The sequence below is a fragment of the Eretmochelys imbricata genome, chromosome 8 (genome assembly GCF_965152235.1).
Source record: "Eretmochelys imbricata isolate rEreImb1 chromosome 8, rEreImb1.hap1, whole genome shotgun sequence".
NCBI classification, from domain to species: Eukaryota; Metazoa; Chordata; order Testudines; family Cheloniidae; genus Eretmochelys; species Eretmochelys imbricata.
Window position 1 is genome coordinate 44,115,946 of NC_135579.1, and position 27,103 is coordinate 44,143,048.

Here is a 27,103-nt window from a genome sequence, read left to right on the forward strand (position 1 = left end):
CCTGCAGGAGGCAAGGAGATATCAGCAATCCCAACACAGGTGGGAAACGGGGGGGAAGTTTAAAGGTGACAAGGTGGCATGCAACCAGCTGAAAACTAGGCAGTCAGCTCTCTCCCCACCCCTCTGCCTGTTCACTGCTAGAAATCCAGGGGCCGAAGTAAAAGCGACTTCTAGATTTCCAGTTAAAGCAGGCTGATTCAGGCCAATGAGATAAAGCAAATGAGTTTCCTTCGAGTCAAACTCTGGTGGAGGTTCGTGCAGGTCTCTTTTCATTATTCCATAAAGAGTTTTAAAACTGGGGCTGTGCAGGGTTTCTTGCTCCATTAGGGTCAGTCTTCTGCACTCATCATGGCGAAGGTGATCATCAGCCCCCTGATATCCTGATGGCCCCTTTCAGAGAACTGAAAGAACAAGAACTGGCACCTCCCCCCCCACCCCCCCGGTCAGCTCTGCCACAGGGCGTACAATGGTAGAGTCACAGCAAGCTGGCACACAGCCCAATTCTTCAGAGTGACTTCCTGTGAACCCTGGAATTGGTGGTTGGTGGGAGAGCACCACGTGGGAGACCGGAGCTCAGCTCAGCTCACCCTGAGAGGAGGCTCCTGCCACTGCTTTATCAAAATCATTTCCTATGGAGCAGCACATTGTCTGCACAGCCCAACTGCTGTAATACTCTGTTACTGCAGAGCTTCAGTGCTCAGACTTCCAGAAAGTTTTCCTAGTGGTCAGGGACGAAGTTAGTTGTGTGAAGAAACTCAGAGAAAGTAACCACTGTATAAAACTTTAACAAACATTCCCAGGGAATCCAGCTCCAACCCTTGGCTATGAAGCAGGGCAGCACCATGACGAACCACCAAGAATGAAGCTTTCCCAAGATCAATGCAGTTCTGCCACCCTAAAAACTCCAGCCTGAGGGTTCAAGGAGGGTTTCCTTGGAAGCCTTGCTACAGCAGAGAGCCCACTGCAGATGGCTGTGCTGCCAAATAGCAGCTTGCCAGAGGTAACAAACTGTGCTGTCTGCAAGTGCATGGGTACCAAGCAGGCAGAAAGTTTTCTGGTGAATTAGATTTCATAAAATGTAATTAAAATAAAGAACTAATCCACATGAAACGTTACACATAGTAAGAAAGGGGGCAACATACATTTGATAGGCAGGAGCCATGAAGTCCCATACTGGCTACTGTTCGTCTCTCTATAGTAGGTTGAAATACAAAGAGGAGCAAAGTGTCAAATCCTTCATTGCCCCGGTAAACAAAATTATTGCAAATAGCCAGTCCAAGCCTGCCGCAGAGCTGCAGGGGCCATGAAAGTCAGGCAAGGGTCTCTGCCAGCGCTGGTGTAGAATAAGCCGTGGGACTGAAATCAGACTGGATTTCAGTCACTCTACTTGCACAGGGAAGAGGGATTTAAGGAAGAATCTGAACTGCTGACTTCATTAAAAGGCTTGTCCTGAGACAACAGCTTCAATACAGAACACTGATGTGCTCGTGTGCTCATTCCTAAGTTGTGGCTGTCAAGCAACACTGCGCTAACCCAGAGCAAGGCACAAGCCTCCTTGCAAGATCCTACGCGTCAGCCGCCACTATGCTGAAGCTAGAGATTCTTTCTGCTCCTGTTACAAAGCGTTAAAGGGAAAACCCACCCTCTCCTCAGGGCTGCCATAAGCGAGTGAATAGAGTACAGTAACCCCCCACCAGCTGCATCAGCGTTCGTGTGCGGATCTGTGCGCTGACCTGCCCAGCTTCTCAGAGGAGTGCGCATTGCTGGGCTGCTGAGGACCCTGCCAGTCTGATGAGAGTCAATTCCTGGACGTGGCTGAAATTGCACTAGAAAGTTTCTATCTTATTAAACACGTGTCTAAACCAGTAACCTGAGCAGTGAAGGGAAGGTGCATGTACTGTTTGCTCTGCGGATACTCCTCTTCACTGTGAGGGGGAAGAAGGAGGCACTGTTCTCATTTAGGGCCCTGGGCACCCTCACTACCTCAGCAGGGCTGTTAGCTGAACACCCCTCCAGCTGCCCACTGAAGTCCTGCCCAAGTCAACGAAACCCCTCCTGCAGGATGCGCCTTCCTGGGGCGTGACCCACACGCAAGGTGGAATAGGCTCCCCAGCCATTTGCAAATCTTTGTTCAGTCAGTCATTGTCCCAGAACATTTGAACTCTGAAAAATGCTTAACGTATTGCTGTCCCTTTGAGAGGGTGGGGGAAGGAGCCACTGTGGGGATCTCTGAACACAGGCCTGAGCAGTGCAAACGCCTGCCCATGAGACTGGAACCCCCAGGAGGCTCCCTTTATGCAGCTGCATCCTGCTCATTCCAAGGGTGGGGTGTTGGCTCCTCTGCAAAGAAAACAAGCTCTAGCTCCTGAGCCCCTGGGTTTGGCAGCATCTGCATGGAGGCTCCTCCCTGGAGCTGTATTGCCAGGGGAGCCCCACAGATCCAGCCCTGGGACCCCCTGGAGGAGTAGAGCAGGGTTACAGGTAACTAAAGCTGTTAGGCTTTGCTGTAGTGTAATTCCTTGCAGGGTTGATGGGGGAGGATTTCTGGGCAAAGGCTCCACCCCTGGGAATTTCAGTCCACGTGCGGCTGCCACCAGTGTAGTGTGCACCATGCCTGGTAGAGGAGGGCTTCACTCAACTCCAGGGAGCTAAACCAGGTTAAGCTGGTGGTGAGAAGGATCAGAGCCTTGTTCCTCCAGTTAGAGCACCCTGATGCCCCTTCAGCAGAGCAAAGCTCTGTCCTAAGCTAGGGTAGGATTCCCAGCGAGGAGAGTTGCCGCAGTAGCTCCTACACCACCCGCACACCCAGCTGCAAATGTGAGTGGGAGCCAGGGGCTCCAGTAGCTGAGCCTCCTTTGGCTCCAGAGATCCCCTGCTGCTGACACAGCCCTGTAGGGCTACTGACATTGTAAATCAGAGCAACCTTCAGGCTGCTTTAGTATACCCTGGGAATGGGCTAGCACTGTGATATTTTAAGGGAAGGGGAAAGGAGAACATACCTAGGTTACAGCTTCCCCCTCGTGAGCTGCAGTAGTGCTCAGGCTGTAGTGGCCAGTGCATTTCACACAGGCACTGGCTGGTTTTGCACAGTAAATCCTTAATCCCTGAATGGTGGGTTCTGCTAGCTGCAAGCTTGTATCCTGCTGGAGTACCTCCTTTCCCATGGAGAGAAGCCCACAGGAAGTACAGGGGCACTGACTGACTCCTCCACCCTCATTTTCTGTGGCAGGCCCCTCAGCCCCTTGCAGGATGGATCCTAAGCCGGCACGTGGCCCAGCTGGCTAACGGTGCATTGTGCAACACAGGTGCACTGCTGGAGTCAAAGATCTAGAATAGCTGAGAGAACCCTCAGGTGACACAATCCGGGCATGAGGCATTCCAACGCAGTCCAGACAAGCCTAAGTTCTCTGTCTCTGCTGTCAGAGCTGGCTTTGCTACATGGCCTCCTGCCTTGGAAACGGCAGCAGCAGCTCACATGGCTGGAGGGGGCCCCTAAACAAGGGATTCCCATCTGGAGTGTGTGTGTGTGTGAGGAATCTTGTACACACTGCCTAGAAGAGAGGGCACATTCGGAATGAGGTATGCAGATGGCGCGTTTGCTGTGAGCTGGTACTTTAAGTGCTTTCACATGCACATGTGCTTTTGCTGTGTGGGTGTGAACGTAGCTGGTGTAAAATGCAGCTGCTCACGTGTAAGGGCTCAAGGGGCACAGGAACTAGCCAATAGACTAATGCTTGACTCATTAGACAGCAGCTGATCTTTCCTGCTGTCTCTTTTAGCAACTTAATCCATCTTTTTTAAAAGCATTAAAAATATTTGCACCTGTAAAAATCCATTCTCATGAGAGGCCGGGCAAGGTTTTATTGATGTGCATAATCTGTGTGAAAAGCTAAATAGCAACGACCCCACTGAACTGGTGTCCTTCAAATCCAGCTACGGGCTGCAGGGGGCATTGTGATGGGCTTGATTGGGTTATTGGGATGGACTTGGAGCAATGGGATTCCTAAAACAGACATTTCATACTTTGTATTTCAGTCTCTGCCCAACCTGAATCAGGCACGAGTGTGAACATGCCTGCCCATTTCAGTTGCTGGCCTTAAAACAATGACCCTCTGGCATTTCTTCACTTGTGGAGAATCCCAGGGTTTCCCTCAGTTATTAGCTTGGTTTTTGACAGACAGCGCAATGTATTTCACATTCTTGGTACCTGAACTATTTGGTGGTGAACCAGGCTCTACTTTCTTAATGTGAAGTCTGGGGGGGTAGAGTTAAACATTTTAAAACACTTAATCCTCCCAGTACCTCCCACTCTCCCCTCAAAAACCACTCAAGCCCAATCCAGAACACCCAGCCACAAACACACCGAGGAGGTTTCAGGTTAATAAGCAGTGCAGTTATCCAGCTATCTGCTCTTAAGTTCTCCAGCAGGTCACCCCACTTCTGGAGGTTCTCCTGGTAATTTCCATGTTATCAGTACATCTCTACTTAAGACTGTTTTTTGCTTTGTTCAAGGGGTTTCCTTTCCTTGTAGTAAACTTAAGAATTAATAGAAAAAAGTAATTCAGAAGTAATCCAGACGCATCTATAAGTAATCTGCAGGAGAGAGCAAGCAGATTTGAGTCAGAGTTGGCATTCAGATTCCTGGCTCCTGGGTGTGCAGCCTCCACACAGGCAGAAAGCCGCCCCGCTGAAAGCAGTTAGAAGTTAGGTTTGGAGTGTCCGAATATGCAGATGGGAAAGTGCTTGACATGGGAGGACCACTGTGCTGCCAGCTGAAAGAACTTCACATCATTCCACTCTACGCCATCAATCAGGACTGCAGGGGAAGAATAGAACAAGGAAGCAGGTCAAAAAGCACCCAGCAAAACAGACACACTGGAGAATCCCTATGCCAGAATTCTATGCCATCACATCATCCTTCCTCAGTCAGTACAGGAAACAGATGCTGCACTGACAGCTAGATAGTAGAAAAATTAGGAAGACGGCCCAGTCAATTCTTCTGCTGCCCTGAAGATCAAATGAAAATGGCTCAGCAGCTGGGTTGGGAAAAGATGCCAGTCGTCTCCCTGCCCACCCCCAACAGTGGGAAATTATTGTTGACTGCCTGCATGCATTATGGAGAAATTCTCTTCCTCTCAAACATTATGTAGAGGCCACAACCAGAGCAAACAAGATGGACCACTGGTTTGTTCCAGAATCAACACTTATAACCCAGAAGAGTTGAGAACAGTAGTTCTCAACCTGTTCCCAACAGTGAACCCATGTTACAAGATAAAACTTCTGGGACTCCTCTCCCACCTAGCTACAAAGGAAAAAGAGGGCTGTCATGCCCTCCGAGACCTGTTTGTAACTCCCAGATTGAGAACCTAAGGTTTAGTGGCTGGCTGGCTCTATGCCATGTGTGGATTTCCCCATGATGGGAGAATCCTCCTGCAGCCAGATCCACCAGGTTCAAGTCTGCTTTGTGTCACAGACCAGCACGTCCTGGTCAAACACTGAGATGGCTTGCTTACAGGCACTAGAGCCATCATTAGCAATAAAATGCTCCCTTTTACTACTGGAAATGATGCAATAATTCAGCACTTACCCCGCAGCATATTCTGCTGATGTTTTGCTGTGCAAATCAATCTACTAATTCCTTCAATGCATTGACTCTTAGACTCAATCTCCTTGTCTTTTGTTTTCTTGGGCAAAAACATCACTAGAAGAAAATCAAACCAAACATGCTTGATCTCTACCAGCCACAAGAAGTTATACTGAAAGAATTAAGTAAAAATACACTGAAGTCTGAACTTTCCTCTTTGCCAGGAGTTTGAATGGCCAGGTACTCCCCCTGCCCATGCTTATTAACATTTCCAGTTCACAGAATTACTTACCAAGCATCGCCACCTTACAAAGTGGGCCGTATTAATTGGACCTTTTTAGAGCCCCAAAGTAATTCATATTGCCTCTGAAAGTCTTCGTTGCTATAAGTCTCCCCTTCATCCCCCTAGGGCAATTCCCCTGCTGGGAAAATATCCAGTCTATTAAGACAAAGCTCCACCCTTGTGCACTGCGAGCTTTGGTGGTTGGCTCAAATGATATAAAATCTGCTGTGCTCCCATGGAGATTCTTGCTTATTGCAAGAGGTTTCTAGAGCAGAAAGCCCCAGATGTTATCCTCACTTGCAGCTGAATGTGGCAACTAGTGCATATTCACTACACAAACACCAGGTCAACAGCTGCTCAAAGGGACAGCCGAGATAAGGGAGCTCCTGCAAAGAATGGAACTGGGCAGGGAGGGGAAAGGTTAGGAAGCTTTTCTGAAAAAAGGTACCAAGGTCTCAGGATCCATCTGAATTAAGAATCTGAAATTAACAATCTGGCTCCAGGAAAATTGCTTCCAAACTGGGGATGAACACCCTAGACACCCCAGCCTGAGTGATGTGGCATCTGCTCAGCATTAACTCTGGCCCAACACTGCAATGGGGCACCCATGCAGGGCTCATTGCAAGAATAGATCCCCTCGAGGGAAAAAGTTACCAGCTATTGAAAAGCCAAAGCCATTTGCTGCAACACAGCACATTTTCAAACCAAGTGCTGACTAGCACAATTCGACAAAGTGCTGGAGACTTGATGTGTTCACAGTCCATTGCAATATGGCAGTTGCTATCTCCCCAGCTCTTGGAGAATTATTTTTTCAGGCCCATGCGCAGGGCCAGTGGAGAGCTGTTGTAGAAGACTCCTGAAGGAAAAGGAATTCTAGAAGTGCCTCTCACTGGTAATAGATTTCCCAGAAAGTGTAATTTCCTGGCTTTCCAGTATTTGGGTCCCCCCCCCACGTCTAAACTTTAAACATTGTTCGGCTCCCCAACAATCCTCCTCCTTTTTGAAATATTCCTGTGTTTACAGCCTTACAGGGAACAGGAAGAAGACTGAGCTCCTAGGTTGGAAAGGTGGTTCTGGTCATACTTAGAGAATGGAGTTTAAACTTTAGGTGGGGCACACGTGAACTGGAGGCTGCCCTTTGAAACCTGCTGGTCTGATTAATCTGGGTCAGAGCTCATCTCTGCAGCCTGCACTCTGTCAGGGACCTGGGAGGATCCTAGTGATAAACACAGAGCCCTTCCTCCCCCCTTACACCAGTAGCTGAAGTAGATCCGTACGTATGGGAGGATACTGCTGTGGCTGACTGCATTCTTGAGGCTAACAGCCTTTTAATAGGCACCGATAGCCTTTTGTCAGTATCCCTTGCTGTGTGGTTTAGCTTGGAAGGATGGAGATGTATGATCAATCCTCAGTGGAGTCAGTAGTTTCACTGGGCCATGTTCTTGTTCCTGTTATTTCCAACATCCACATCCTCTCTGGTGCAATCGGAGTCCCTGATGCCTCTAGACCCCGATCCGCAGTAGCACTCTTGGCAGGGGAGCATTTCAGCAGTCTCACATCAGGGGTCCTGAAATAGGATCTCCTTGTCTAGTTGTTTGCTGCAGGGCGAATAGCTCTCCTTGGTGTTTCCATGGTGCACACTACACCCAAGCTGTACACCTCTCATTCTCCATTCACTCTTTTGCTCCATCTCTTCTGTCGAGCCCCTCGCTTAGGTGCTTGGTGCCCCGTGTATGCACAGGTGCTTTTCAGACCAACTGAGCAGTCGTCTGGCCTTTGGTGTGTTGCTTCTTGTCTTCTCTTGCTGTTTCTATAAGGTCAATGTCGCCGGTTGGATTATCACATGCGATCCTCAGAATGGGGGATACACCTACGAGATCAATCCTCAGCCGGTCGATGTTGTTCCTGACTTCAACTTGTGAATGGAAATTCCTGGCCCCAAGCCTGCCAGGCTGCCATCAGTCTTAATGACTATCTGGGGTAGGCATTCCCCCCTCAATCACCAGAGTGAGTTTATCTTTTGTGGCATTTCCATCAGCCTGGTCCCCTCCTAGCTTTAGAGTGAGACCATTTCTTGCTCATGTTTGAGTGTGAAGGGTCCTAGTGATCCATCCTGAATCTAAGTTTCTAACACCCATGAAAGATCTCCAAAAGGCTGAGTATCAGCCTAACAGTTTGGGGAGACTGTGCACTGCCCGGTCTTTTGCTGCTTGTATGAATGACCAGGTCTCCTCCCACCTTTCTGAATCACGTCTCTACTCATACCTAAATACTCTCCCAGGTGAGCTGGCAGCATCTTTATCACTGCCTCTGTGGCCTCCTCCAATTCCCTCTTGGTTCTGGCCTTGATGAGAATGTCATCTACACAGAGAAACAAATGCATGCCCCCTGGCCTGGAGCTGTCCCACCAGGATCTCCATATTTTGTGAAGACTGGAAGCAAAGGAGAGCATTGCTCCATCACAAATGCAGCACAGGAATCTCTGGCAGGTGCTGCACATGGCTTTGGTCAGGTCTCCTGATGCCCTGAATTTCCTGGGCAGCATTCCTGCTGCTATGGCATGCTACGTCACCATGTGGAACAGTGTCTTTTTATGCTCGGAGAGTATTTCTGGCCCAGCACTGCCCACAGACCCTCTGATTTCTTGTGGATGATTAAGATGGAATACTGTCCTTGAGAACTCTTCTGAGAAAGAGTCTGCTGTCCCTGTATGTCAGACACAGAGTGAATCTTGAGGTTACGTTGGTATCGGTTTCAAGGGGTGTTGTGTAAGGACAGTTTTCAGTACCCACTCGTCTCATAAGGCGTGTTCTCTCCTGGTGTGGAAGATGGTGAGCCTGCCACCAATTGCTTGTCTCTGTTCCTCCTTGGGCAATGCTGGTGTTGCCTGGAAGAGGGCAAGGAGGGGTTGATGTCCTGTTATACTTTTCATCCTCTGCTGAAAGTGTGGTTTCCTCCAGTCAATCTGAGTCCCTTCTGCGGGACTGGTGAAGGGGGGCTTCAAGGTCAATTATGTGCATTGTCCAAATTCTTTTTGAAGCTGGAGAAAAGGTTGTGGGGCATCTTTTCCCCTGCAGTGCACAACTGCATTCCCCCCCCCCTTTTTTTTTTTTTAGGGGGCAGTGGGTCTCCGCTAAACCCAGGAGCTGCTGAGCCAGAGTCTCCAGACCACATATGTAGCCCCAGGCTGTGCCTGAAAACAGAAGAGCTGCCATTGCCCTTGTTGGGCTGTCTGATGGTGCCTGCTGATACGTCTGCAATGAAAGACGTGGCAGGGACATTGAGTGATCAGAAACTGTTGATGACATCTGGAGGCCAATCCTCTTGGTGCCTGTGCCATTAGAGTGTCCTGGAGTGAGAGATAGAGGCCCAAGAAGCCTGGGGTGCCCATAAGACAGTCTGAGGGCATCCTCTACTTTCAAGGGGAAAGAGACCCCTCTCTCCACCACAGTCGTGTCAGAGGTGAATCACCACGATGATCTCTGAGGTGTGGCGAGTGGTTTACTCAACAGTGCCCCATACGGGGATGCTCCAGCCTGAATGATCTTTTCTGCAGCCACATTCAATGGCACGCCATGCCCTTTGGGGAGCGGTGGGGGAAATCCATCTTAGACACAGATTGCGCCTCTTCCTCTCTGCCTGGAGTCCCAGGGCTGCAACTGCCCTCTGAGGCATAGGGGTAAATGCTCGGGGGTGGAGGGAAGGAGTGCACACATTAGATACCTCATGTTTTGACTCATCTGCCCCACCAGGGCAAGTCAACAGTGCACAGGGACCTGCCTGGGAAGGAGAAAGGGATGTGCTCTTCCTTCTGGCTGGATTTGATTTCTGTCCTGTGTAGCTGTCTTCTGAGAGGCCAGTGAAGAGATGGAAGAGGATGAGTCTCTTTGTTGTTTGAAACAGGACCCAGCTCTCTGCCGGTTGCTGTGACCTGCTCCCAACCCCCTCTGGGGTGGGAAGGGCTACATGCTTTGGCGTCTTGGCACCAAGTTTCTTCAGGGAGGAGATACACCACCCAGCTGAGCACCCCTTGATCTACTCTTCATTTGGGTAAGTCCAACTCTTTGCTGCTGAGCCAGTATGCCAGGGGGCTCCATACCCTCACATGGGCAGGTTTCCTTCCAGTGGAGGGGTTGGCTGGCCTCCATCAGTTCCCTGCTTGTCTCCCCTTGCTGTTTAGAGTCTATCAAGGTGATGTCTGATCTGATAGCGTGCCATCCTCAGCATAGGGGGACGTGTCTGGGAGGTCAGTCCTCAGTGCCGAGAGTCCAGCCAGCTCATGCTGTCCTGGCTTCCATTTGAATGGACATTCAGAACATAGCACTTGTTCAGGAATGGTCCCACTCCTGGTTTCTCCCCTAGGGGAGCAGTGAACCTCTCACATCTACTAGTGTATTCTCTAGGGCTGGCCCAAGTTTTGTGGAAGGTTGCACTGAGGCTGTTTTGACTCACCCTGCTGGGAATGAGCATATTGCTCTCCTCCTCAGACTCGTTCTCACAGACACAGTCATGCTATGGTCCCTCCTTGTCCAAGGGGAAGGAGACAGAAAAGCCCATGTCACCACGGCTTTGGCACTCAGGTGGCCAGCTGCCTGCCAGAACTCTCTGCTCTGGGAATGAGGGAAGTGGGAGACCTGGCACCTCCATGGATCTTCCTGGTTGCCTGGTCCTTGTCTGAGTGGGGGACAGGTATGTTCTGCATTGAGCTGGGAAATGGGGGGAGGTAGGCAGAGGCCTTCTAACAGCTCGAAGGATCATGGGCTGGCTGGTAGCACCATACTGGGACACAGGGGAGTTGCAAAGGAAAAAAGGAAGAGAGGCTCAGAAGACCCAAGAACTGTAGCAGGTTCTCTGCGTTGCTCCTCCCACTCCACATTTTGGTGGTGGGTTTCCAGCAGGTAGGTCCTTATGAGAGAAGATTGGACTGAAGCCTGTAGGTGTGAGGATACCTTCAATTGGGGAGGTGGGGGTGCTGTGACATACTCTCCCTTGAGTACTAGCACCACAACTGCTGTACCCTCTTATCCAGCCCCACCCTTCTCTTCTCCACATGCTTCTCACACCTTCCCATTCTTACCCTCCCTCCACTACCCATACCCTGCCGTATGACCACCACCTCCCCATCCTCCTTCGCCTCCAACCCTTTCTCCCAACAAACGAACAGTAGGAATCCAAAGGCTTGTCTACACGAGGAAACAGCCCTGAATGACTATTCCGCACTAGCTCCTTGGGTGGATGCTTATATAGTAAACTAAGAGTACCTTTAACTTAATCCACTTCCAATTAATCCATCGCTTTACATTCACACCATATCTTATTTCACAATAGATTCCCTGTGTAAACCAGCTGTAAGGGTAGTCTCTGTTAATCACTGCTGTGAAATCATCTAACAAGGGTACAGGATGATACTGAGTCCAACACAAGGGCTAGATAGTTGTATGACCGTTAATACATCTCTACCTGCAATAATGAACAGAGGAATTCAATCTCATGCTTCAGGCCTTCAACTGATGCCCAGCAATTGTCACAATCGTATAGCTGGCTAGGTGCATGAGGGGTATCTTCACCTTAAACGTCAAGTATTAGCCATCTTTAGACCACAGACATCCATTATGGCAAAATTTGTGCACCCATGCCTGGAAAAAGTTTTCTACAAGTCTAAAGCTAATGGAGCAACAGTGCATGGAGTTCTTTAAGAAACGGCACTGCAGCAGAAAGGGCAAGATATTGTTTTAATGAATGCTCGGGTTTGATAAGGAAAAAGCAAAATAACCCCACCCTAAAAAACCCAGCTAAAGTCCACCCGTGAGATTGGGTGACTCATGATTTGTTGTGTGTTCAATTATTCAGTGGCCTTGGCTTACCTCATGGTACAGCAACCGGCTTTTATTTCACAGGGGCAAAGGCGGATCAGGAGACCTACCCAATGTGGTGTGATTTGCTGGCACCAAACACAGCAACACGGGGAGTCACTCCCCAAAACACAAAAATAAGGTTGCTTCTAGGGCCACAAGCCAGCAGGCCTAACAATGGCATTTCAGGGCCGAGGAGCAAGTTCTATTGTTAAGACATCACACAGTGAACCTGGGCAGACCTGGAAAGCCAGGACAAGTACAACCGTCCACCTTTTACACGTCAGCAACACCCGATAGAACAGCAAGTTGAATCCCCTCCCCCTCTTACCCTTTTTGTTCTTTTCCTTTGTCACGACTGTCATTGACATTGTTGGAGTGCTGGTGGTCTCTCCACTTGTGGGTAACCTGCTGACCTGGAGAGACCGGAAAGTGCATTTGAGTGTGTTTTTGGCAGCGGAAGAGTCCTTCTTCTCTGGGTCTCTTTTCTTCTCCACGGGCTGAGCTGCAATCCAGTAATCCACCTGCAGTCCCATCAGCTCAGCACCAAGGCTCTGGCTAAAAGATGGGAGCAAAGAATCATTTCCACATGCTGACTGTCATTTTGATGGAAATTTTGTCAATCAAGGGCCCATCATTTTCACAAGTGACTAGGGATGCTGGCTACCCCACCTGAGACTCCTTAAGGTGGCCAGATTTTCAGAGGGCGAGTACTCAGCTTCTTTGGCAAGTCACACCCCTCGGACATCTCTCAGAATGGGCACCTGAGAACGGTAAGCACCCAGAAACAACTAGCCACTTATCAAAGGGTAGATCAAGGAGGTTAGGATCTTTTCATGAAAGACAACTGTCAAGGAAGCTCCATTACGTGGCACATGAGCCAGGGATCACTGTTACTCATTACATTTAATCAGGCAACTTCTAATGAATTCCTTTTCCTTTGTTTTAATTGCAATCCTGAGAATAACTATCAGACTGTTCTTCAGAAAGAACAGCCAGTTACTTTTTTGGGTGACTGCACTGTAAATCAGTCTGGCTAGAGTCACATCTGCTGTGTAGCTCACAAAGTCCAACCCATGGAAAAGGAATTTCCTATCTTGGTAGTTCACTACCTCAATACAATCCTGAGCTTGACAATCACTTTCCCTTGTGGGCTACCAAAGTCAGACCTTGGCTGCCATCAGGACATGGTGCAAAACTCACTCCAGCTTGGTATTTTAGGCACACAGGGGGACTTAGTTACAAAAGATAAGTCTGTTAATTGGTTGAGAAATTGCCAGTGGGTGGAGCAAATGAATAAAACACGGGATCACAGGAAAGGCTATGCAGAATGCACTGACCCTGTGGAGAAAACTGTCTCACAACTTTTTCACCAGTGGATGTTTGTTCTGTGGCTTGGCTCTCCAGAGTGGACACATGTGCGGGCCCATTCTGCTGACATCAGGCAGGCAGTGAAAAACATATCAGGAGAAAGAAATTTGGCACCAATCGTGCCCTCATTCAGACACTCTGAGCCTTTAGGCTTCTCAGCCAATAGCTGCTAAAACCCATCAGCTAAATCTGCTTAGCCTAGGCTACACGAGTCACTTCACCCATTTCCTCAGCCCCAGGGGCTACCTAGGAGGAAATTGTCGCAGGGGAGCAAAGTCACATAAACCCAGTTGGCAGTGGAAGAAAGTTTGTGGCTTAGCTCCCTAGTGCTGAAAATGGCCCAAGGAGGGAGCAGGAAACTCGCAAGCTGAGGTGACAGGTGCAGTGGGGCAGGCTGGGGAGAGGAAGGAAGGAGTACTCCCCACCAAGGTGACACCTTGGAAAATGGTCTTAAAGCTGGGGCACTCTGTGCCAACTCCTCAGACCCCAATGCAGACAGATCCAGCTGATAGTGCTTGGTGAAAATGTGGGCCTAGATGGCTGCTCTGCAGACCTAGCTACAGAGTCGTCTCCCCAGTCAGTCCATGGACCTCCTGGAACAGGCTTTAAGTTGGGTTGAGCAGGCTGGCTAAGGCAGAGGCCAGCCAGAAGCAGGAACATATTTAGTGTGAAAAAGATGGCCAAAGAGGACCATCATGGAACAAAAGGATTTTCTCAGCCTCTGCATGAAGTAGGTGGCAGCCCTTGCTGAGGTATCTGAGGGACAGAAAGGCTAGTCAGACGGAAAGCCAGGATGAGAGTGTACAGTGCATCAGCCTGCCGTGCAATAACCTCCCATGCGGACATGGCTACAACATACTGAGAGTCCCAGCATTCAGGTAGATTCACACCCTGGCGCAGTAACTCATTGGGCAGACAAGCACTATCTTCCTCTCTTCAAGGAGTATCCTGAAACTAGAAGTCTCAGTCTAATTCGGCATGAGACTCATGGGGACCACAGTACCTTACCAGGATCTGGCTCCATAGGCTCAGCCCCAAGCAGCGTTTACAGCGAGGTGCAGTTACACTTGGAGTAGCACATTGCAAGTGCAGCATTAACAAAGTGGACCGGGGCGACCTTGTCTTAGGGGCCCTTCTTTCACATCAGTAACCTGCATTCTCCTCCTTCATGGGGGGTAATCTCCAGAGGCTGGGTCATACCAGAGGTGGGAGAAACTCTCCTTGCGTAGCAGACACAAGGCTTCTGAAGAGGAAGGGGAACGAGGGGCAGGGCCTCAGGCATTAGTCACACAGGGAGAATTGCCTTTGGTGGTGAGACAGAGAAGGACTGAGGAAGAGGCGGGCCTCTTCAGAAGCTGCTTGGGAGGAAGGAAGGGAGAGGAGCATCTGGGAATACAGGCGATGGCCCCAGCCATAGGAGGGGGGTGTGGTGGGGAGGCAAGGGGTCCTGGAGAGAACTCTCTGCCATCTCTCCTGGGACCAGGCCTAGAGTAGGTTCTAGACAGAGAGCGCTAAAGTGAGGTGACTCAGAATTCAGGTCTGGAATGGAGGGTGCCCTGCAGAGGACCTCCTCCACTTCCTTCCCCACAGAGGGGTGTGAGAACTCACTTCACCTGTGCTGATAGCCACAGCTCCTGTGGCTGAGACAAGAGATGGCGCCTCAGCACGAGGCTCTTGCAGTCTTCTCCCAGGAGAGGAAGAAGGGGCTGGGGAACACAGAGACCAAGGCCAAAGCTTTCAAGTTTGGAAGCATAAAGGAAGCCAAGTGGGGATTTAGATAGTGAATAACACTGGCCTGACTTTCAGAAATGCTGAGCCCTGAAAAATTCCACTGGAGTCAATGGGAGCCGAGGGGACCAGCTGCTCTGCATGACGGGCCTGAATTCAGCTCAAGACGCCTAGCAAAGCCTTCCCCATATGAAAATATTGGTGCCATCTCCTCCGGTCCTGACTGGTCCTTCGCCAACTGCCTGCCACCAGAGGAAACATCCACTGGCGTGCGAGGAAATGAAAAGCAACACAAACGTGGCCTTCTAAAGAGACACCTCCATAGTTAACGTGCGCCTGGCAAAATGAAACTGGAGACGCAAGCTTATGAAGCAGGAAGCCCTGCACTCAAGCCAATCTCATTCTACCTGGGGAGGCACAGATAGGCTATTGCACTGAAATGATCCCAGCACTGGGGAAGACGCCTCTTGCATCTGAAGTCATATTCAAGCCACACGCCTACAGCGCCTCCCTACTACCTTCCCATAACTCACACTGAACCCCATACCTGAGCAAGCCCTCAACAGATGCTTCTCCTCCTCCCTGCTTTTCTGCCTATCCATCTCCTGGGAGCCTCCTCCCTCACTTGCCATGCTACAGCTCAGAGCTTACAAGTCAAACAGCCTGGAGGAGGAGGTGGACTTGTCCTACTGCTTGCTTCTCCTCCAAAGCCTTGTCCTTAATAATTCTCCATTATACAGCATCTTCCATCTGAAGATCATTAAACTAAATGATTAGGCCGCACAACACTTCTATGGTGAAGGGAGGTAAATGATAAATCCCATGGACTTTCAATGAGATTTGTGCTCCTCTGTAATTTTGGCACTTTTGAAGATGTTTAGTTGGTAACTTTTAATGCACTTAACTCCACTTTGTGTAGCAGCAGAACACACACAAAAAATAAGCTTTTAGGGCTAAATTCTGCCCATAGTCACTGAGACTCCCCATAATCAGTAGCAGAAGTACCACATCTGCCCTTAGCATTTTCACTAGCTGTCAGATCATTTTTGTGGTTCAATTTGTTAATCGTTTCAAAAATATGGACATACAGTATTCCAGCACTGGTCTCACCAATGCCATATACAGAGGCAAAATCACCTCACTGCTGCTACTCACTATGCCTCTTTATACATCCAGGGACTGGATTGGCCATTTTTGCTACAGCATCACACAAGCTCATGTGAAGTTGCTTGTACACCATGACCCCCTAGATCTTTTTCAGGGTCACTGCTTTCCAGGATGCAGTTCCCCCTACAGTTATAGACTCTCTTCCTTGTTCCTAGGTGTATAACTTTTTCAGTCGCTCTGTATGACTGCCCTGTCCTCATCGTTATCTGCTATTCCACCAATCTTTGTGCTATCTGCAAATTTTATCAGCTGTGATTTTATATTTACTTCCAGGTCACTGATTAAAATACTGAATAGTGTTGGGCCTGCTACCGATTCCTGGGGAACACCACTAGAAACAGTCTCATTTGATAAAGATTCCCATTGACATCCGTCAGCCAGTTCCCAATCCCTTTAACATGTGCTCTATTGATATTGTATCGTGCTATTTCGGTAATCAGAATGCCATGTACTACCAACTCAAATGCCTTACCAAAGCCCAAGTATATTAAATCTTTGCAGTTATTTGTACCAACCAGCCCTGTACCCTCAAAGAACAAAATCAGGTTGGTCTGACAAGACCTGTTTTTCATAAAACCACATTGATTAGGATTAATTACGTTTCTGTCCTCAAATTCTTTATCAACTGAATCGTACATCAACTTTTCCATTATTTTGCCTGGGATTGATGTCAGGTTAGTCAACCTATAGTTATCTGGGTCATCCCGTTTTCCAGTTTTGAATACTGACATTAGCACTCTTCCAGTCTTGTGGAATTTCCCTGGCAACCCAACATCCTATGGTTTTGAGCTATTGATAACTCAATTTTGTGTTGCTCTTCTCTCAAATTTTTCCATATCTTTAGTACTGAAGTAGCCAGAACTGACTGATGCCACATCTGTACTGAGTTGGTCTGATACATCCCAGCTCAGGATGAGATCTGTGAATCCAGCCCAAAATTACATTGGCTTTTTGCTGCCCTATTGCACTACAAAACTCATTTAATTTAGTCTCCATTAACATGCCCCAGGTTTTTCTGCATTTACTATCTCCCAATTCCCTCTCTCCCACTGAGTATTCTGGATTATTTGCTCCTAGTTTTGTTAGCTTCCATTTTTTCAAATCAAGTTTAATCTCCCCATGCTTCTAATCTTCCTTGGTCCCTCTTATTTATTGGACTGGTCTTCACAGCTCTTCCCAGATTTAGCGTCATCTGCAAATTTCATTAACATGCTTCTTACTTCCTCCTCCTAGACCATTGTTATTTCTTTGCATTGTGCAGCACCTCAAGGACCCAATCAGAAAGAGGCTCTACTGTGCAAGGTGCTGTATAAATACAGGGAGCATCTCCATCCAGGACATTAATAAGGCCAGACCCTAACATGGATTCCAGGGGTGTCCTGTTATCCTTTGTGATGGCCCTTGCTCCAGTAGTTACGATCACATGGATTATTCTTGAATTAAGATTGACGGTATCAAATGCTTTACTAAAATCCAAAGGCAGTACACCAGGAGGCCCAGAGAAATACCTGCTTTCTACACATTCTCCAAGACACGATGTATTAGGTCTCCAGGCCAACTGGAGACCTCCAAGACAAGACTCCCGTTTGAGGACACTAACAGAACCTGAGGTAAAGTTGCAGACGAGTATCCTCAGAGAGTGCTGCAGATGAATGTATGCAGGCAAGCACTCTGCCAAACGACCTGACCCCCTCCCAGCCAAACACAGCAAAGAAAACTCAGCCTGACCCTCTTGAAGCCCTTATGACCCTCCCATCAGTTCCTGACCCCTCCCAGTATCCACGAGTTAATTCCTCTGAAGTGAAGCAGGGTTAATCTGCACAGGGCAATAGGCTAAAAGAATGTAAAGGGATGACTGAGGAGATGGGAGTTGCACGTGGGGGAAGGAGGGCTGCAGTATTCCTTACAAAGAGATTTCATTTCTACTATATTTTGGGTAATACAGGGAGAGAAAAGAGGCAGAAGGTGCTTTACCTGGAGGAAGAGAAGCTGCCCGTGACAGACGGCGAGGAAGGTGGGGTGGGGGAAGCTTCCTTCACAGCAGGAGACACAGAAGGCGGGGTAGAGGAAAGGACACTGGAACTAGAGGGAGCTGCGTCATCGGAATCACCTTAAAGAGAATGAGTCAAACCGTTTGTCTGTGTTCGTCACCTGGGTTCTCCTGCTGGTGAACACCGTTCAGTGCAGTCTCTCTCTTGGTAGATCTCAGTCTTACGCCTAGGCCATTGTCTCTTCCTGCCTCTGTTTCACGGCACCCCCTGGGCCACTCATCTAACTTGTTTCCCCATCTGTCAAATGGAGTTACTGTTCCATTTACTGATCTCACTGGTGGTTTGGGAAGCAGAGTCATCTAGGGCGAGATTGTTCCCCCAGCTCATTACAGGAAACACACTGTATGCAGATCTCAACTCCACCGCAGAAGGGAGATGGCCAGCCACTTCCACAGCCCTCCCAGTGCTCTCTGCAGGAGCTAGGATTCTTGTGTAGTAAGGGGGTCGGGCCAGGGAGGGGAAAATGAGGAACATGCATTGTTCCCTCAACCCCGGCAGGGAATCCACACAAAGGTAACATGCTTGTTAGCTTTTCCATGGAACCCCCTCTGCTGAGAGCTTCTCTTAAAAGGGGGGAGGAGGCAGTGAAAACGCACAGGAGGGTTAGGTGGATGGTCCTGTACCACTAGGACAAGGTGGTGTCCACATGGTTTGGGAGCCAACCCCTTGCTTTAATTGAAAGTGTGTGCATGAGTGGGGGGCAAATCCCCCTCTCCTAAAGGGAGGAATTAGGAGGAAACTCCACAAGGGGAGCCCTGTGGAGTCCCCGTGCCATCTTCACATTTGTAAAGAGCTTTGAGTCTCTTTGACAGAAGGCTCCACCATGTATAAGAGCAATGTGGTGTTACGACATGCAGCCTGTTCCCAAAGCTCTCTAAGGAATTAGTACAACAGCCAAGAGAGAGAAATTAAGAGGCATGGAGACGAGATGCTTCCATATGAGGCCTCAGATGAGAGGCGTCTGGAAGTAGAGACATGGGAATGCTGTTCCAGATGGGAAGAGATGCAGAGGAGAAGGCTCTAATATACAGAGAACAATGGGTACAGGCGCGCCTTGGAAGGATGTGCAGTAGACAAAAACATCAGGGACTGTGGAGTATGAGAAGGTGTCTTGCCCCGTATCTGAAGGACAGATTTAGGGCACTTGAGTTCTATTCCCAATTCTGATTCCGACTTGTTGTGTGATCCTGGGTAAGTCACCTAATTGCTGGGCCTTTGCACCCCATCTTTCAGGCTGCTCTAATACTTACCTACCTCCAAGGGTGCTGGCAGACTTAAATATGCAACGTGGCGGCAGAGCCATGGCAACAGGCATTAATGCAGCCTCCCCATAGGGGGGGCTGTGTGGGGCCCCAGGCCTCCGTGGGGGGACGGGGAGCTGGCCCCAGGCCTCTGCAGGGGCAGGGTTGGGGGGCAGGGGGGAAACCGCCCCCCAGCACGAGCTGGCGGAGTGGAATGGGTTGGGGCCAGGTCACTCCACTTCCTGCCGCCCGGTGAGCGCAGGGCAGGCCCGACCCCACACTCATGGGACCTGGCCCCAGCCCGCTCCGCTCTGCTCCCCTTGCTTCCAGCCTCAGGGCTTGAATAAAATACATTTTATTTTACATTTTATTTATTTTACACTTACCACCATTGGTGAGTGCAGGGAGCCCAACCCCTGCTGCAGTCCTCAGGGGAAGGGCTGGAGTGAGGGCAGGGCTGGGGCGGAGCAGGGGCAGGAAGAGGTGGGGTGGGGGTGGAGCAGGGACGGAGCCATGGGGAAGAGGCAGAGCAGGGGCTGGAGCAGTGTGCAGCTGCTTGCTTTGTGTATGGGTAGGGACGGCCCTGGCAGCGTTGTCATAGCCATGCTGGTCCTTAGGTATTAAAGAGACAAGGTGGGGGAGGGAATGTATTTTATTGGACCAATTTCTGTGGGTGAAAGAGCAGCTTTGGAGCTACACAGAGCTCTTCTTCAGGTCTGGGAAACATATTTCCAGCCTCACAACTAAATGCAAGGTGAAACGGATTGTTTAGAATAGATAGCACATATTGCAAGGGACCATTCCAGGTGGAGTGGCCTGTTAACACCTCTGCAATCATAGGACAAAAAACAGGAGGGTTAGTGTCCAGTGTGTCTGTTCAGTCCATCATTTTTAGGCTTTGTCTACACTAGCACTTTTGTCCATCAGGGGTTTGAAGCCCTCCCCAACTGACATAACTTGCACCAACAAAAATGCCAGCGTGGACAGCGCTTCACTGGCGGGAAACGCTCTCCGAATGACAAAGCTACTGCCCTTCGTTGGGGGTGGTTTTATTTTGTTGCCGGGAGAGCTCTCTCCCGGCAACAAAGAGCAGCTACACGTTGAACCTCACACCGATGCAGGCGTAGCCGCAGAGCTGCGCTGTTGTAAGGTGCGCAGCGTAGGCAGCCATAGTGTCTGTGTAGCACAGTTATGAATTTAAGCTCCCAGGCTCGTCTTCTGAAAGCGTTGTGCAGGTTTCCTTTGAGGATGAGGACTGAGAGGTCAGAGTGATCGCTCTGTGAGACGAGTTCACCCACCGGTGATGTGGTATTTTTGTCTTTTATCGCTTTCCTTTGCGAGTTCATTTGACAGTGCAGTGATTGTCTGGTTTCACCCACAGAGTTACTGGGGCATTCAGTGAGGTGGATGAGGTACAACACCAACCCCCCCTCCCCTTTTGTCCTATGACAGCAGAGGTGTTACCAGGTCATTTCACCTTAAATGGTCCCTCACAATATATGCTAACTGCCTACACTAAACAATCTGTTACACCTTGTATTTAGCTGTGACACCTTTCCCAGACCCGAGGGTGTGGCTCAAAAGCTTGCTGTCTCTCACCACCAGAAGTTGGTGCAATACAAGATATTACCACACTCCATTTAATGGCATTTCTCTGGATGTAACGCAACAACTTTGATCAGATGTGGCATTTAAATTCCAAAATTTCAAGGCATATTCTAAGTATCAGTGGGATGAAGCCTATTGATTCTGGTGAAAATCAAAAAGCCAAAACGGGAGAAATGGCACAGGGTCCCCCTGGTATCTGGTTAGCTAAGCTAGCAGGTTCAGGCACCTCTGAAAGTGCTGGCTAAGGGCAGCCACTAGCACGTTTCAGCACAATACCCTTTATCTCCAACCAGCCCATCTTCCCCAGACAGTTTAAAAATACTGACCCTCTGAAAGAGAAGAGGAGAAACAAGAAGAATGTGGGGAGGTGCAGACAGAGCCTCAGGCATGGGAGAAAGGGGAACACAGAATCCCTGGTGGGGGTAGTGGGGGGACGGGACGACAGTGCGGGATCCTGGTATGGAGCATAGGGATCAACCCCTGGCATATATGCATGTGAGAAATGGGGGCACAGAGATCGCCTGGCATGAGGGTGTGGGAGGGCTGCAGGGAGTCTCTGAAACAGGGGGATGGGAAGTTGCCACCCAGGGAGTTTGTGGGAGGTGGGAATGGAGGGATACAGGAGCCCTGGGGTGTGCTATAAGCTTGGCCTACAGCACCAACAAAGCATGCAGAGCTCTAGTTAAGATTGCAAGACAGTTTCCCATGTTAACATGTGCAGAATTTGCCAGATGTCCACATTTTGGGGTAAAATCTCTCTGACTTGGGCCCTGCCTACATAGAAGTTGCATCAGTTTAGCATATAGCACTTTAGAAAACAGATTTAGTTAAGCCAGTGCAAACCCCTGGCTAGGACACTTATTAGGTCATGTCTACACTAACGAGCTTACATTGGCATAGCTGTATCGATGCAGCTGCCCCCACTGTAAGATTGCTGCTCATGTAGCCGCTCTATGCTGGCAGGAGAGAGCTCTCCCATCATCATAAAACCAACGGGCAGTAGCAGCTCTCCTGCCAACATAGCTTGCGCACACTATCACTTATGCCAGCAAAACTTATGTCGCTCAGGGGTGTGTTTTTTCATAACCTCGAGTGACATAACTTTTGTTGGCATATGTGGTAATGTAGATAAGGCCTTCGTTTAAAACTGGTTCTCTCTGTATATTTGTCAGTATGAGCCAGGTTTTACAATCAGCACAACATATCCACAATGGTGCTGGTTTAAAACCATCCCTTTAATAAAACCCACCCTCCCCACAGGTTTAAAGTTTGAATACAATTCTTCAAGCCATTTGAGTCATGGGTGAGGGGTAAAACAGTCCTTCCCAGCATGACAAACCTTAACCTGCCTTTTTTGAACTGGGTTATTTATATTGCAACTGACCATGGTAGGAAAGCTGGCGTCAACTGTCACTGATTTGCACAGTTTGGGCAAAAAAATTTAACGAAAAGAAAAATCACTCCACATGCTCTGTGGTCAATTACTAAGGCTGTGTCTGTGCTAGGGATGTGCACAAGCCCAAGCCCCAGTTCAAGGCCTGGCTGCAGACAACAGAAATCCCTATAGTAAACCTGGCCTAAGATATTCAGCAGAGCCTACTGAAATCCCAGTATAGTCTCTTTGCCAAGTTTAACACACTAGGGTGAAGGCTCCAGGACACTTAGCAAATGAGAAACTAATTGTTTCACTGGCAAACCCCCAAAACTCACCCAAAAAGCCTTAATGTCAGAATCAAGAAAATCCCGGCAGATCCTGGCTGCAATGTTGTCTGGTCATTTTGTTAAGAACATTTTAGAGCTGAGTGTTTTTTCCTGCTATGAAGAAATATGCAATGCAAACTAATGTGCTGCTGGAACCACCACTGAAAAGCTGTCTCCAGCTGATCCCCTTCTCAAGCACCTGCCTGGGGCTGGAACTTTGAAGCCCAAGTAAGAGCTGGTCTCTACACAAAATGCACCAAACTCACTTCTATTTCATACCTGATATTTCAGAAAAAGTCTATGGGCAAGTCTACACTACAAAATTAAGTTGACCTAAATTACGTTGACATAGAGCCACTGTAACAGTTGAATTGGTTGTACACGTCCACACTACACTCCTTGTGTTGGCAGCGTGCGTCCTAACCAGCACTTGCACTGATTTAACTGCCAGTGTGAGGCACTGTGGAATGGTTTCCGAAAGGCAGCAACAGGCGATGTAAGTAACGCAGCGTCTACACTGACACTGTGTCGACCTCACTACGTCGACTTAAGAGCTACGCCTCTCACAGAAGTGAAGTTATTCAGTTGGTAAAGTGGAAGTTATATCGGTGGGAGTTACGTTTTAGTGTAGACGCTTACAGAGTTAGGTCGACGTAGGCAGCGTTACATTGACCTAACTCTGGTGTGTAGTCAAGGACTGTGTGGCCGCTCATTTAGGATTAAGAACGTTCTGTTTGAATCGACATGGTTAATTCCAAGTAAATTAACTACACTGGCGTATGTTTGTATGTAGCCCAGCCCCACGACGACGTTAAGGTGAACTCTAAAAGCAGCCCCTGTGCTCTTTATTGCTGCCGCCTGGTGCGAATGGCCTGCTTTCACAGGCGGGTGTTCCACATTTGACGTTACGTGCAAGCACGTGCACTCGCACCCCCACTTCCCACCTCATCCCCCACTAATACACTTGCCTGGAGCCAATTGGGAACTCCTAATGGATGCAATCTGAAAAATGTGCTGCCTCCCAGGGGCCTGATCCATATTGCCGCCCACTGGTGTGGGCTCTCCCTCCCGTCCCCTCCTCTCCCCCCTCCCTCCTTCAGAGGCCCAGGACATGGCTGGTGCAGCCAAATCAGTGCAGTTTCTCTAGACATTAACATGTCAGTGCTAGAGTCGGTATCTCATGGCCTTTCAGGGCTACAAACGGGAGCTTGTTTGTTCCCCCAACAGGGCCCGGTGCTCCCGTCCAGCTCTACAGAGGGCCCAAAGAGTCAGGCTCATGCAGTAACACTAAAATATCATTTTTCATGTGTTCAGACAGATCAGCTTTAGTCTCTCCTGCCCTATGAACCCTGCACAGTTGGACTCAGAGGCCAAGATATTTTCCTCCTGGGAAAGTATGACCTAGGCACCCATTGGTGCCAACTGGCAGAGGGTCCGGGGGTGCACAGGGATTTACAGGGATCCCCAGGGTTGGGTATCTGCATAATAGTTCACCGAAGGGTGGCATATGAGATCGCTACTGAGAGCTAGTAGCCCACTGGTTGCCATAATCATTGTGAAATGTGTATATGGATAATGGTAAAGGAGCTATGTATCTATACTGAAAATTATGCTCTCAAGGTCTTGGAGTTGAGGCAGGTCACCAGGAGGTGCCAGACTGTGGAGATAATTCCTTTCAGGCAGGCAGTAACAGGCCTCTTCCGCCATCTGACCATTTGTGTATGTATGCCACACACTGTAGGCCTATTTGCACACTGAACCACGTGCAAAGTTAGAAATTGCAAAACCTAGAGGAAGGAACAAAGAGCAGGAGGATGTCCTATTGACAAACACAGACATTGGATTGGTCTGGTATATCTTGAAGCACAAAGGGACACACTGAATAGTTCAGAGGAGGCAAACTGACAAACATGCTTGTCTAGGTAAAAGGGGATGACAGCCATGCCTGGCTGTAAAGCACTGCAAGGATTTGGGGTGAGTAATACTCTGCAAGACACGAGTCTCTTGTTCTTTAAGTCTACGCTCTAGAACGCATGTTATGATTTTATTGTATATGTAAAAGACAGTTACCTTTTCCATAACTGGTGTTCTTCGAGATGTGCTGCTCATGTCTATTCCACAATAGGTGTGCGTGCTCGCCACATGCAGCGGTGCTGGAAGTTTTCCCCCTAGCAGTACCTGTAGGGGGGAGCGCCCCCCCGTGACCCCTGGAGCGGCACCTGCCTGGAGCAGTATAAGGAGAGCTGCGCTCCCCCCACCCTCAGTTCCTTCTTGCCAGACAACTCTGACAGAGGGGAAGGAGAGTGGGATGTGGAATAGACGTGAGCAACACATCTCAAAGAACATCAGTCATGGAAAAGGTAACTGTCTTTTCCTCTTCGAGTGATTGCTCATGTGTATTCCACAATAGGTGATTCCAAGCTATATCTGTTGAAGGTGGGTAGGAGTTCACAAGTTCTCGGGACGGAGTACTACCCTGCCGACCCCGGCATCATCCCTGGCCTGGGAGACGATCGCATAGTGTGAGGTGAACATGTGAACCGAAGACCACGTGGCGGCCCTACAAATGTCCTGGATGGGGACGTGGGCCATGAAGGCAGCTGGCCTGATCAGGACAGGGGAAAGGCATCGGAGATAGCGCCCCTCCCTAGGCCCCCCTGGAGCAGAACCGGGGCCATCATCAGTTCTGCTGGGTTGCAAATAGGTCCACCTGGGGAGTACCCCACCTTCGGAAGAGCTGGTGAGCCACTTCGGGTGTAGAAACCACTCGTGCTGAGAGGAATAATCCCTGCTCAGGAGATCCACCCTCACATTCCGGGCGCTCGGCAGGTGAAAGGCTTTTAGGTAGATGTCGTGGGCTATACAGAAGTCCCACAGACGGACGGCTTCGTGGCAGAGGGCAGAGGATTGGGCCCCGCCTTGTCTGTTGATATAGAACATCGAGGCTGTGTTGTCCGTGACGACCCTGACTATCTGGCCCTCCAGGTGCGAGCAGAAGACCATACACGCCAGTCACACCGCCTTGAGTTCCTTGACGTTTATATGATGGTGTAGGTCTTGTATCGACCACAGGCCTTGGGTCTGAAAGTTCACCACATGGGCCCCGCAACCCAGGTCCGACGCGTCGGACACCAGCTCCAATGATGGGGACCTGTCCCTGAATGGGACCCCTTGGAGCATGTTGTTTAGGACGGACCACCACCGCAGGGAGGTGATCACCGAGTTCGGTACGGTGAGGACTTTGTCCATTCTGTCCGTGGCCTGGGAGAACTGTGAGGCCAGCCACAGCTGGAGGGGCCTCATTCTGAGTCTGGCGTGACAGACCACATATGTTCACGCAGACATGTGACCCAGCAGGTGCAGGCAAACCCTGGCTGTCGTCACGGGGAACCTTGTGACCGAATCAATGAGTCCTTTCAGGGTCGCGGCCCTGGCCGACACTGCGTCCAGTAGCACCCTGCTAAACTCTATGTGTTGGACCGGGACTAATGTGGATTTGGTATTGTTTATCAACAGGCCCAAGGCAGTACATGTGGACAGGAGGAGTGCCACATGATCCCTAACCTGTTACCTGGAGGTGCCTTTGACTAGCCAGTCATCCAGATATGGGAATATTTGGACCGCCCGTCACCTGAGGTAGGCCGCTACCACCGCCATACACTTTGTAAAGCAGAACTCCTCGGGCATCGCCTCTATAGCTCCTAGGTCCAGGAGCTGCCCCACCTCCTACTTGAGCAGGGCCTCGTGAGAGGGGTCCCCCGGAAGGGACGGGGCGGTTGGGTGGGGAGGAGGTAAACTGAAGGGTGTAACCTCAGGAGATGGTGCTGAGGACCTACCGGTCTGAGGTGAGCCACGACCATTCCAGGAGGGAAGTACACAACTGATTGGAGAAAAGGAGCTTTACTGGGGATAGGTCCCTGCTGAGAACTGGCAGGGTATCCCCGAGCATCCCGTCAAAAGCACCTTTTGCCCGCCTGCTTGTTCTTAGAAGATCCAGGCTGTGGGCAGGCCGGGATTGCCGCTGCGGGCGCTTTCTATAGTCCCGCTGCTTTTTGTGGGCGGCCTCGTACTTCGGGAGGGCGGCCTAGGCAGGAGCCTGCTGCAGCTTGAACTTGGGTTTTGCCGGAGGAGGGACATAGAGGCCCAAGGTCTGGAGAGTCGTGCGGGAGTCTTTCATGCCATGCAGCCGTGTGTCTGTTTCCTCAGCAAACAGAGCCTTCCCATCGAAAGGGAGATCCTGCATTGACGACTGCACTTCGCTGGAGAGCCCAGAGAGCAGAAGCCATGATGCTTGTCTCACGGATGCCGCCAAGGCTATGGACTGTGCGGCAGTGTCTACTGCATCCGAAGCAGCCTGCAGGGATGCCCTTGCGGCCACAGTCCCTTCCTCCACGAGCACCTTAAACTCCTTCTTATCGCGCTCCTGGAGAGAGTCCTCAAACTTGGGGATTCCCAGAGGTTAAACTCGTAGTGACCCAGGAGAGCCTGATGGTTTGCTACTCGTAGCTGAAAGCTTG

At 49.7% G+C, this 27,103-nt stretch overlaps 1 protein-coding gene across 6 annotated transcripts in view; it reads right to left on the minus strand.

Moving 5' to 3' along the window:
• Positions 1-448: 448 nt before the first annotated feature.
• Positions 449-27,103, minus strand: part of PACS2 (phosphofurin acidic cluster sorting protein 2) — a 180,035-nt gene continuing 153,380 nt past the window's right edge. For 5 of the 6 annotated variants that reach the window (XM_077824568.1, XM_077824565.1, XM_077824564.1 and 2 more), the window contains 4 exons: positions 17,960-18,095; positions 12,051-12,277; positions 5,588-5,701; positions 449-4,816 (listed from right to left, as the gene is read on the minus strand). In XM_077824568.1, coding sequence (XP_077680694.1) covers positions 4,698-4,816; positions 5,588-5,701; positions 12,051-12,277; positions 17,960-18,095 — 596 coding nt within the window. In that variant the 3' untranslated portion in view covers positions 449-4,697. The remainder of the gene's footprint in view (positions 4,817-5,587; positions 5,702-12,050; positions 12,278-17,959; positions 18,096-27,103) is intronic. The other variant, XM_077824567.1, reaches the window with a different exon arrangement.